This window comes from Cydia strobilella, chromosome Z, assembly GCF_947568885.1.
Source record: "Cydia strobilella chromosome Z, ilCydStro3.1, whole genome shotgun sequence".
Lineage (NCBI taxonomy): Eukaryota > Metazoa > Arthropoda > Insecta > Lepidoptera > Tortricidae > Cydia > Cydia strobilella.
The window spans coordinates 7,942,163-7,955,784 of record NC_086068.1 but is presented as its reverse complement, the minus strand read 5'-3'; the positions used below and the strand labels follow the sequence as shown (position 1 = coordinate 7,955,784).

General features: G+C 35.7%; 1 protein-coding gene across 3 annotated transcripts in view; it reads left to right on the top strand.

Annotated features, from left to right (window-relative positions):
• Positions 1-13,622, top strand: part of LOC134754196 (discoidin domain-containing receptor 2-like) — a 102,614-nt gene that overhangs the window by 17,679 nt on the left and 71,313 nt on the right. For 2 of the 3 annotated variants that reach the window (XM_063690342.1, XM_063690339.1), the window contains exon 2: positions 10,285-10,386. In XM_063690342.1, the coding sequence (XP_063546412.1) occupies positions 10,326-10,386 (61 nt within the window). In that variant the 5' untranslated portion in view covers positions 10,285-10,325. Of the gene's footprint in view, positions 1-6,257; positions 6,390-10,284; positions 10,387-13,622 lie in introns of those variants that run through there. The other variant, XM_063690341.1, reaches the window with a different exon arrangement.

The following is a 13,622-nucleotide window of genomic DNA, read 5'->3' as shown; positions in this document are numbered from 1 at the left end:
TGGCGCCACTAGTTTTGGCCTACTCTCGTATAGAGGGCGCTTACGGTTTCGTTTGTTATTTATAATTTTAACGCATATCAGTGAAAGAACATGGGTCAAAATCATATAAAAATAATTAATGCAAAAAAAAAAAAAAAACATTTATCCATATTTAAATACATTTTAACGTATTTTTATAAATCTACATTTTTAGTTTTAAAGTATGTCGATAGATGGCAGTGCATTTACAGTGGTTACAAAATTTACTATGAACGTACCGCTCAATCTTATCTGGGTTGCTTTTGAAAAACATATCGATATTGGTACGATTTATTTTATACTTTTCTACGGTAAGCCGGGTTTCATACGGTAAGGTAACTTCGTTGCTGGACGCAAATAGTATATAGATACGGGTACAATGGTACTGTTAACTGTCCACCGCTGGACCTTATTACAAAAGGCGTAAGGTCCACCAATGGACAGTTAAGTGATGCTGTTAGAACCTAACTTTTAGTTGTAAACGTCTCTACCTTTTGTTCGAGTGTTTGGCGTCGATGTCGCCGAGTTGAAACAGTAATCTCAGAGCTATTTCGAAACTATTGATGTATCAGTTTTGAGTCTTTAAATTCTTAATTTAGTTTTGAGTTGATTTACCACTTCTCTCACTACTTCATGGCCAAGGAGCCTTCTTCGACAGCACAAATCTCTTAGGGCTCATTTAGATGGCGCGAGAACTCGCATGTAAGTTTCGTTGCCTTACGGTATTTGATCGGTCGGCTGAATTGGATGTAACCTCAATTGTCCGCAGGACCCCTTGATTTTGGGCCCTTAGAATTCTTTACAATCTCTTATCTCTCCTTTTACAATGCTCTGTTCTGTGTATTAGAAAGAAGGAAGAAAAAGCATTTATTAGCACAACATAACAAGACTAAAACTAGAAATAATTAAACAGAATGAGGTTGCGCTAAATGGTCAGCTTAGTGTCACGGTGTGAGCCAACATGGCACACTCCGCGACGCTGATTTTCAGTAAGGCCCAGTAGATGGACTAGTAAACACAATGTAAAAAATAAATAAGGGAACTCTATTAAACTCTAGTTAGAAATTTAATTTCGTCAGCTCTTGTCCTAGTAGGTTCCTACGCCTAAACTTGGTTTCTACCGATTTCGTAAACTCACTGTTAAGTACTGCTTTAGATTTTCTAATACGATTTCTTTTGCTGCCCACGCATTCCTTCCTTGGCTTTCCTCTGACGAAAAGTTTGCCTTCAAGTTTGCCTTCAAGTTTCCTTTCAATGGCATATTTCATTCATAAGTACACATTTGCAAGGATCATGGCCAGTGTACATATGTACTTAAGTCCCTCTACTTACCACATTTCAAATCTCTCTCCACAAACTTGCACACTTTTCCCATTAAAAAAAAGCTTTTGGTCTCATTTTAACACACATCGGTTCGCATTACTTACGCAACTTATGTCTTGGTAACATAAATGACCTGCCGTACATATTTGAACTTTTCTATGGCTTCAGTAGATTCAAGCATAAATATGGCATTGTTGTGTGAATTTATCGATAAAGAAAAACTCCAATTGTTGTGATGGCAAAAACGAATCAAATCTTAACATTTCCTTAGTTCCGAATTGTCCCAGACAAGTAAATTTAATAAAAAAATGTCTAAGCATAAATAACAATATGTAGTCAACAATGTCACTAGCTGGAATGAAAAAAAAAAACCTAATTGCCTCCGACCCCACTAATTGTGCTCCCAGACGGAAGAAAAAGAATAATAATTTCCTTACTAAATGTACAAGTAGGTAAAACAAATTGTGAAAGCCTTTATTTTTTATTTACACTTATTTGCTTAATTGATGTTTGTTCTCGTAACGCTCTGTCCACGTTGCGAAAACACCCTAAGAGCAATGGAAACCGGTAACTTTTTACGATCAAACCTTGTTTTGTAAAGACCAAGACTGGCGTGCGTATATGCATATATTTATTCAGATAAAATTTTACAGCATTACAGCTAAGGGGCGCCATTGCGCTGTAAAATTAAGTAATAATAAAGCTATAGGTAATAAAATTACACGATAAATATGACAATAATTAATAAGCTGTGAATAGACATATTTTAGGTAAGCATGCAGGCACTTACCATCAGGTGAGATTGCGGTCAAATGCTTGCCTTTTCGTAATAGAAAAAAAAGCTACCTATGTTGATTCACAATAACGTAGAAAAATCTTTAAAAAGTTCATGATTTTTGTTGGCAAACAAGTCGCAGTCAGGTGCAAAAGATAAAAAAATGTTGAGGAGTGTCCGGGAGCGGACGATTGGAGATGTACTGTGTGGCTACCATCAGTTAGGCATTGATATAAACGCTATCGAGAACGTAATATACTTTCTATGCATCTCGCCCGTACTCGCATATTAGTGCGAGCGAGATGTATAGAAAGTAAATTACGTAGACATTAGTCTGTCATGTCAGCTTTGACACTGTCAGTGACTCATGGTACGGATACTAGTGTACTATCGTGTGAAATACTGTGAAAGGTTTCATTCACTAGGAGGCGATGGCTTCGACCACGTAAGTAGTTGTCGGGTACAATAAAAGGTAGTCTATATATGGAAATCGCTTTTAGCTAGAAGGTAAATAGATATAATTAAATTTGAAATATTACTAATGAATCAAGTACATTTTCATCCATATTTCCCATTCATAACCTCCAAAATCCTTTGACCCTAGTAAGGTGCATTATCGAAACAATTTTGCATTGTGGCTTGATATGAGAAACGCAAGCTAGACAGCCGACATCTCTGCTCACGATCTTATCTGATCTTATCCAATTGATGGACTCGTCAACATACGTACCAATACGATTTGCGTCCCTTACTGGCAAGTATGCAAGTTTTGAGAGGGACTAATACTTTATAGTTTGCCAGACAGATCTACCTAAACAGTCATGTTAGCTAGTCCAGGCGACCGAACGTGTTTGGGACAGCACAAGGAACAATGTATTTCAAGTGTTATTTTCAGTAGTTTGTAATTTCAAGCTCCCTGAAACACTTCGTCATGGCAAATGAAATCCGTTTTTGCGTTGAAAATACTTTACCGTGAATATTCACGAATCAAGATGATTGTGGAGGCAAACACGCGTATAATATAATTTCAATACCTACTTTTATACCCAGCTGCGTCAGAAGGAGGGTAATGTTTTTCGAGCGTATGTATGTCCGTTTCTTTGGCACGCCCTACAGCCCAAACGGATGGACGGTTTTTGACATATGAGGTGTCGTTGAATTCTCAGAATTGTGGTAGTGACATATATAAATTTTGAAAATGGCACCTGCTAATGAACAAAAAATGTTTTTTTTTCACACCATATAGCATATTATGGGTATCAAATGAAAGAAAATACCATTTCAAAAATATATATACGTAACCAACACTAAAAACTCTGAAATGCAGTTATTAATATAAAAACAAAAAACCCGACGGCTTAAGAAAATTAAATGAAAAGGGAAAAACAAGTAATTCATAATTCATAATTTATTTATTGCATCCATGGTTTACATTTGGTGGTACATACATAGTGGGTTTCACATGGACCCTGGTAGGGCACAGCAATAGTCTTAAATCTAATGTATGCTAGGTATTAGTATTAATGTAATCATTATATAAACTTGGTCTTATGACAATGGTTAAGACATTGTAATTTAAAATTATATTGCAACAAATTTATTAATGTCTTGGAGATATTATTAACAATTAAATTTAACATTGAAAATGTAGGGTATCTGTATAATATTTGTTTATTTAATAGTTATGTCAAGAATGTCAAGATTAAGAATTTGTATGTCATGCAATGTTTAATAAGAATTGGTAAAAAATAAATCGAATAAAAATAATAATGTGAGTAATAATTAAAACTAATAATTAACAATTAACATTAAATTCCATTAAAAATAATACCATTCGTGATCATTAACCTTAACATTAAATTCAATTAAAACTAGTAACATTCGTGATCATTTTTATCTTCCAAGAAATCATTCAATTTATAGTAGCATTTGTTAACTAATAAGTTCTTCAACAGTTTGTTAAAATGTTTATCTGATGTCTGAAGTTTAATATCGTCGCCGAGTTTGTTATATATTTTAATGGCCATCATTTTTGGGCTTGTTTTGTGTAGGTGTAGTACTGAACGTTCGGGTGGTGCCAGGTTGTGCTTGTATCTACTTTCATATCGTCGAGGACGGTCGGCAAATTTTGGAAAAAAATGTGGATATTTCCTAACGAACTTACAAATCTCGAATATGTAGATTGATGTTAATGTCAGGATTTTATATTGAACAAAATAGGGTCTACAACTGTCTGGTACCTTTATATTAGCCAGTGTTCGTATGCATTTTTTTTTTAATACGAATATTTCTTCTATATCTGTACTGTTTCCCCAAAGGATTATCCCGTAATTAAGCCACGAAAAGGCGTATGCGTAGTAAGCCGCTAGAGCGCATTCGAAGTTCGTTGATCGTTTTAATTCTCTTAGAGCATATAAGAATGTCGAAAGTTTACTGGCTAATTTTTGGATATGTGATTTCCAATTAATGTGCGTATCAATATTTAAACCAAGGAGGGTGAATGTATCTACACATTCTATTGTTTGTCCGTTAAATGAGTAATTTATATCCAACGCGTCTTTTTGGTATGGTCTAAATTGCATAATTTTGGTTTTTGAAAAATTTATATCCAAATTATGGTCAGTCAACCAGTCTGTCAGTTTTGTCAGTGTATTAGTTATGTTATTTTGTAAATTTTCGTCGTTCTGTATCACAATACCTATTTACCTTTATACAATTCGACTGAGTAATTTATAATTTACCAAACTAAACCAAATACTTTAAGGTGGTGCAGGCGGGTGATACAAATAATACTTTGTTACCTATAGGGGGTATTACTGCAATGTTCTGCCACCAGAGTGCAGCACTAGTCTTTTTTAGTAAACCATAGAGTAACTTATACATACTGTGCCTTTAACAGTTTTTTTGACAAGTTTTCAGAGCAGCAAATTATACATTACTCAGTCTATTTTTATATTGGTATTGTTATAGTTATTTTTCCCTTTTCAGTTATTTTTTTAATGAATTGAACGCAATGATTTACGCGAAACTGGAATGTATTAGGAGTTAGTTTTCAATATGTTTGGCTATAGTTGGTCAAGCAAATCTTGTCAGTAGAAAAAGGCGCGACATTCAAATTTACTATGGGACGAGAACCCTTCGCGCCTACATTTTTTAAATTTGCAGTTTTTTTTGTACTGACAAGATTTGCTTGATCAATAAATACCTAGACGTTGTTTGTGCTTCGTTTAGTCAGCGAGCCACTAGAATCTAGTAAGTTAGCAACTAGTAACGTACATAGATGCAGCGCAGTGCATGTATGTGAAGCTGCGTTACACTTGTTTCACGTGAAGTTTGATTAGTACGTTGAAGGCTTCGAGGCTAGACGCCCGCCTCAGTCGCGCGCTCTAGGTATTCTAGGATGCCCTAGTGTTAGACTCGTCGTACTATAAGTTGATGATATATTGCATTTCTATATTTATTGATGTCCTAAGTGCTTTCGTCCAGGGATACTTATTGTAACTACTAATTTTTAATTGAACAGTTCCCAAATTCTAGATTTTATAAAAATAAGTTTTTAATTTTAAATAAACTCAACCAAAACCAGGCAAAGGTACATTTATGATCAAAAACTTTTTTTACAGTTTCAGTGCAATTACGAAATATTTTTTTTTTCTGTCAAATTTTGTCGTTTATTTATAGTTTTACTAACAATATTCGTAAAGAAGTAGTTGTGTAATAAAAATGCCGGTGCCTGTCGAAAGAGTTGAATTATCCTTGACTAGCGTCCCGCCCCGTCTTCGCACGGATTATCCTTAAATTATACACCTAAACCTTCCTCAAGAATCACTCTATTGATAGGTGAAAACCGCATAAAAATCCGTTCAGTAGTTTTTGAGTTTATCGCGAACATACATACTTACATACATACAAACAGACAGACGCGGCGGGGGACTTTGTTTAACGAGATGTATAGATACTTATTCTGGCTAAGATTTAATTCGAAATTTCATTTCATTTCATTTCATTTTCCGTATTCAATTTAAACTGTCAGATTTTTATCTTATTAAAACACCTTCCGTTACAGTGGACATCGCGTGTTAAAAAAAATTAAGAAAATCCATAACGTGCAGTCAAAAAATTTAAGTTAGTCAAGTGATAAGTGTTATTTGTACACTATTCCTGTACTATCCTTATGTAAGGAGGTTATATACATACACGTGTCGATGTCGCATCGTTGAGCGTTGCCTCAGAACTTTACTAAACCGAATCTTGTGAAAAGGAAAATGTTTACGTAAGTAGAAAGTAAGTGTTGTATGTTGTTGTTTTTGCATGTTTATTGACTGCAAGCTTACTCCTACTTTTATTTTAGTTTTGCTTGCAATAAGTTTTCGGAACGGAGGTCTAGTGGTTAGATAGTCTTGTTCCTTTAATTGAAAACTGCATATTGTGCTCAAACAGATATTTAAACAGATTTTTATACAGTTTGGGCTTTTTAAATGGGGCACCCAAATCCCGTGCTGCTACGCCAATATGGCCTTAGAAGACCGAACATTTTAATTAACAATTATTGACAATATTTTTTTACCAATAGATTCCATTTCTATCCATGTTCAAAGGCTTCTAAATAGTTATTTGTGCAACAAGAGAGGAAAGTTGGTTTTTCTTGCGAGTGTTTATTTTGAGTCCCGAGAAAGCGAAAGATTCTATAATTAAATCACGAGCAAAGCGAGTGATTCTAAGTTAGAATCTTAAGCGTAGCGAGGGACTCAAAAACACGAGATGTTAAATAACTTTGCTCTCGTGTTGCACATATAATTTTTCACCTCAGTAGTGAGAACATATTAAAGGTTAAAATGTAAACGAATTACCCAGAATAATATAGAAACAAAAAAAAAACAAGAAAAAACAATTCGTAATAGAAGTATGAAGTGGCAGTACTTTGTTTCACTCCCTGGAGTGACGAAAGTAGGCTTGTTCGAGCTGCTGAGGTGATAAATATATTTACAGTACATATGGTGCTACTTTTTCGCACTAGTGCGGAAAAGAGCACTTTTCGTGCATATGTCGAAAATTTAAAGGGGCATATGTACTGTAAAACGTTGTACGACACACGTGCGAATAGGTAATTCGCTACTCGTGTCGATTTAAAACACTCCCTGCGGTCGTGTTTTAATTTATCGCCACTCGTTTCGAATTTCCTATTTTCCGCACTTGTATCGTAAATAACTATTCCGTACTGAGTATGAAAAACGTTAAATTTTTCAAATACTCTTTTTTTAAGTCAAATATTCCTATTCAACTTTAGGATGATAACAGTGTATGAAATATTACTATTATTATTAGAAGAGCATTGGGAAGGGCGAAAAACGGAAGTAACGGAAAGTAATGTATGTAAGCTCTATTTTCGATATATTAGTTTTATTGTGATGTGTGCAAACAGTGTTTTCCTTAAGCTTATAATGACTAATTGGCATGGAAATGAACATGTGATTTTTCTTATTTTATTTTATACTAAATGTATAAAAAACCTGGGTTGATTAAGGAACCGAGAACCTAGATTAGTTAGGGAATTATGTTTTTCATAAATGTAAATGTTTATATTTTTTTCACTTTTTTTATTGTGGGACGTACCACATTATTACAATCTATAAATTGTTTATACAGATGTCAATTACGGTTGCAATGACTAAATTCGCGTTTATTGACGGATGGTCAGCAGGTGCAATTGGTAACGCATTGTACTGGCAATCCAAAGATGTGAGTTCGAGTCCCACGTTGGCTAGAGTTGATCATCGTTGATTTTTTCATTGTAATTGACATCTGTATATACAATTTATAGATGTATGTAACTTGTTTGTCAATAAAACTGTTTCTCAATCCGTACCAGGAATGCACTAAAGACTAGTCTCAGACTAACAATAATAGTTACGACTGTCGGCAACTCACGCTTGTTGTACACATCCCCAAAAACAAAAGTTGATGCTTACTGTTCCCGTAAGTTATTTTAGTTCATATTGTCTGTATGAAGCGGGTGAACTTTGTACTTTAGTTATCATATGTTTATATTTCCTACCCTTGTGTATACACGTACAAGTAGGCGCGTTTCGAATAAATATGATCTGGTATCAATGAATATCACACCAAAGTCATATTTTTAAAGTCTCCTCTAGATGTGACGTTTCTTACGCAAGAGAAATGTTCGTACACGTTAAGAATGCATTTAGACAATTAAACAAAGCTATGAACTTTATTCTCTGAAGACAGCCAGCAACCAAAGTAGCAGATTAGACTATGCCTCAAAAGCATCTACCATCCTCTAATAGATTAACGAAAAGAGATAGGACTCTATACAAATGTAGAACAATAACTGTTACAGATACTTTTGATTGCGAACTATAAATATATATCTCTATAGAAAAGTACTCCAGTGTGGCAGACACTTTTTGCGCGTTGTTTCATAGACTACTATTGGTGCTGACAGTACAAAGTATAGTCCTTCGAAGTACGAGTAGGAACACGAAACAAAGACAAATACTATTTGTTTATTAATAAAGTTAGTATATGAATGACCGGTATGTTTAGTTTTTATTTAGCAGAGGCTTTGACGCTCGCTCACAGACGCGCTCTGAAGTGCAACAAACGATGACAGAGTGTATATTACCCAAGCCTTTTCGGGTAAAAGGTCCCGTGGGAGCCGTTTCTCCTATGCCCATAAGCCTTTTCGACACTCACCCCGACTGCCCCGTGTTTCGAGCTCCTAACTAAAGTTGGCCAGTTTTCATATTTAACTTGTCTCATTTCATATTTTACCTTTATTACGTGTAATGATACATTTTTATTTATATAAGCTTCTTTGGGGGTAGTAAAAAAAAGTTATAATATTGTCTTCGGTTACCGCGATAGTTACTCACCAAAAGTTTGCATTTACCGATACGTATGTACATACTTCATGGACAAATCACATTTATAAATATGAATACACGTCGTGCAAACTTGGAATATACAGATTTAACGTTTACATATACCTGTTCGGAACTCTATCTGGGATGTGTTCGATGCAGACTCCGCAATACTCCGATACATAATGGAGCTAACCTTATCTCCGGAAGGTTGTGTTGTGCGTCGGACGCCAGAGCTTTCAATTCGTCAATCTCTGCCGTTCGAGTTCACAAACTCTACTAAGATTTAATCACCACTGAAAGCATATTATTGGTCGGAAACAATAGATTTCGATAGACGCACCGCAAATACTCGAAATATTATAAATCTAAGCGTATTGCCTGGGACCTAACTGTGCCCTAACAAGAGCACTTCCAATGTACTGAATAGTCCACCTACTGAATAGTCTTAGGATCCGAAGCGCGTTGAATGGAATTCGAAGAGGTTCTTTGCACTTATTGGGAAAGCGGAGACTATTTCTCTCCTATTTTCGTACTGCATTATGAACATTATTGTGTAAGTCACATGTTGTTTTCTCTATAAAGCAAAATTTGCAACAGCCCTTTAAAATTATCTTTGCAGTTTACTAACTAGTCGAAGGCAAAAATATCGATCCAGACAAATGGCTCATAAATATGTGAACACGACTTTATTGTCTAAGGTGTAAGAGCGTACACATATTTTTGAAACTGGGAATGTATATATATTTATTCCCTTAACTGTACTTATATAATATATTATTACTATTGATCAAGCTATGAAGGAGGACAATTGGGAAATATACCATGCTATTTTGGCCTGTTTTATGCGTAATCCGAACGGAGTCGCTCCTTTCATGGACAGACACGTGAGACTTAAGACAACAACGTTTTATACCTATTTCGACTGCATTTTCTCTTAAGCCAAGCATAATACATTTCACACTCATGCCGCGTCACCTCAGTATCTGCTGCTGACGGTTTCGTATAGACCCCAATCTCGTGTCCGACGTGAAATAATGTACATCTAGCAATTTTTCCGACCGCAACGGTGGTTACCTACTCTAGATTTAATTACTTTTGACCCGACTTGCTGAAGCGGGGGATATTTTCCAGTGTAGGTATACTTATACCCTATGTATACTTACTTATTTGGAACGCTCTTTAGCTTTAGCCAATGGTTTTCTGAAACCATTTAAGTTTTCTGTCGGCTTACGTACTTGATGCAGGATATTTAATTTTTTATTTACGTTTGTTTGTTTGTTACAGACATGCGGCGTAGGTACAGATGGTGAAGTGAGCGCGGCGAGATGGTGCCGTGTGTGGTAGCTGCGCTGCTTCTGGCCACGTCCGCGCGCGGCCTCGACATATGTAAGTGCATCTATATACCTGACTATTATATTTTTTATATTTTTATTATATTTTTACGTGGGCTACCATTTTCCAATGTACCCAGTACCCGCCTATATATATAACGGGACAAAGTTAAAACCCTCCCGCTGAAACCCGAGCGGTCTGAACAATGAGTTTCTTGAAAACAATTTCATTTGTAACGGAACGGCCAAGCATTTTGCAACTGAATTTTTAATAGAACTTTATAAACCAACTGGTGTACACTTTTACTTGAAAATTTAATAACGTTAGTACGTTGCCACACTATTTATCGACAATGGAACTTTATATTAGTTTAATTTGTTAACGGTAGTGCCTCGGCGTTTGACTTCGCGCACATAAACACGTCATTTAAATGCTATCGAAAATTGAAGTTAGTGGCCCGTCCCACTTCGATGTCTGTGCATGGGCCGCTTTAATATTTAATTAGAAACTTCCCAGTTCCTGCTCTTGTGCTGGAAAGTTATACATATACGAACACCAAATACTTTAAGAGCTACGTTGCGCCGTCATATTTCAATGAAACTTGTAATGGAAACTTCTCGAATCATTACTAATGCCGGCCCGGACACTTGGCGTGAATTGTGCGATCTGCAATTCAATTGTTTTCAGGCAAGGATGTATATAGTGGTCCGTTTGATGAAACTTTAAGGCCTCTGTTTACTCTCTGATCTATGTTATGTCTCTGTTGTTCGTCACACGCAAACTTCGAAGCTTGCATTTCTCACGGATTGTGTATTTTTGTAATTATGATTGTTGTGGCCAACTATATATGTAGTATTTCCGAGTTATGTTTAAGTTTTAAGTAGGTAACTATCCGTATGTTGGCGCCCAAAAACTGTTATATCATTACTGAATGTTTTAATCGTCTTACCTTCTTAACCCTTAAATGCATAATGATGTATATATGCATCGTATATTTGATGGTCCGTGGCTCAATATGCAGCTATCCAAAATCACATTTATTACTTTTATACAGCATGACACATCTATTTCAATTTATTAAAAAGTTATACAAAAAATCATGCATTTAAGGGTTAATGGAATAATTACAAAGGAATAAATGATACATATATAAAAGGACGGAAGGATGTTTGCTGAGCACACACTCAGTTAATCATCGCTGTTGGCCTGTCTGTCATGAAATTAGTGTCACATTTAAAAGCTATTAAGCTTTTGACGGAGACATAAAAAGCGGCCGTTATAACCCAACCGAGTTTTTTCCCTATCGGAATGTGAGGCCTAGAGGCGCCGATGCCTATCGCCAATACTGTTAACCCGTTGTCCGTCATGTAAAACACAGTTTTAGCGTGTTACTCACCTATTCGCTTAGTATTCACTGGCGGCGCCCGCGCACGCGTGTTCCTACCCAGTTCACGTGCCCGACCGGTTGTGACAATAGCGAAACGCGTCACGGGCGGCGGCGTTTAAACGCTTGGAAACGGAAGCAAGTGGCCTGCCTAAAGTACAAACTAAAACACACTTCAATGACCACTTGTAGACTTTAGGTAGTTGGTATAAGTGCTACGCATGCTCAGTTGGATTTTTTTACGAAATTCTCGGTACGCGTGACTTCGTCAAACCTCGATTCGTAGGAATTGTAGGTCTGCCGATTTTCTCTCTGTCTCTTAGTGAGATCTGATGAAGTATAAATTTTGGCTGACAGTGAATTGCAGAAAACAATGCCAAAATACACCTTCTACTAGTACTACTATAAATCTCACGCGACTGTACAAGTATATATTTAAAAAAAAATGGCCAACAGCAGATCACATCAAATAAAATATGCTAATTTCAGTTCAGATAAAAGGTCAAACGTAGAGCTAAATTTAGAACGTTACCTCTAGGATATCCATGTATTTTTTGACGCAACCATATTTATGAAATGGAAATACTAATACGTTTTAAGTTAAATATGAGTAAGGGTATTGATATTCGTATTCCATTCCGTATTAAGGTCCGTAACTTAATCTGCGATTACGCCAATCTTGTCAGAAAAAAGTTATGTACTCTGTTATGTTGGTCGAATTGACACTGAACTTCATTAATATTCCTAATTTCTAGATGTTACAAGACGCTCCCGCGATAATATCCCAATCTAAATCTAAAAATAAGTAATCTCTGCGTAGGCGCTTACATCAGAGTGCCCAAGTTTCCGATTGATTGGGCAAAGAGAGTAGGTAGGTAATCCGTTTATGATTGCTTCCTTTGTTCCCTAATCGTTAGTTGACAACAACATGCCGCCACGCCACGCCACGCCATTACAGCTCATTAAGACTGCTTACATTGCTTTGTTTGCTTCCCGATATATGCACCAGTTTAAATCAATACTAATAAGAATACAGGATGTCCCTGGCCATTGGACAAAGCCGAAATGTACTATGCATTAGAGCTCTTGATCAGGGTATTTAGAACCAGTACACAAAGTATCATAATAACAACCGGTGTAGAGGTTACGAAGAAATTAACAAATTACGATTTTTTACTTTGTAGCAGCCTATATGTGTTAGCTCCTGAGGTCATAAATAGTATGAAACCTTCGACCTTTTTGATTATCATTTTTATTTATGACACTATTAAGATTCTGACTTTTGACAAATGACATCATTGCCGCATATTTTCGAACAAATTGTCAAAAGCACTGCCAATGATTAATACAGTATGCTTCTTTTTGTTGTCGATTATTGGAAATAACTTTTATATGAAACATATGTTTTTTGTATCTTTTGTTTAAAAAAAAAAAATACTAACGGTAGAGCATTCCTAAGAAGTAACCCTACGTGGGATTTCAGGGTTTGTCCAATGGCTAAAGTCACCCTGTATATGTATATTATAAAAACAAACATTTGTTTTAGATTGAATTAACCAACATTGCTTCAATTAAGTGACATTCGACTTAGACTTTAACGTAACTTGAAAACGACACTATTGAATTCGTGAAAATTTAAAATATGACCTACCTATGACTCACAAAGACAAAATATGGATCTGGCTCAATTTAATTTTATAGTAAAATTACAACCCTAAATTTTATACATGAACCTAAATAAATAAATAAACATTCTTACACAGATTGAGCCCCAAGGTAAGCCCAAGGAGGCTTGTGTTATGGGTACTCAGACAACGATATATATATAATATATAAATACTTAAATACATAGAAAACATTGCTCATCACACAAATAAATGCCCTTACCGGGATTCGAACCCAGAAC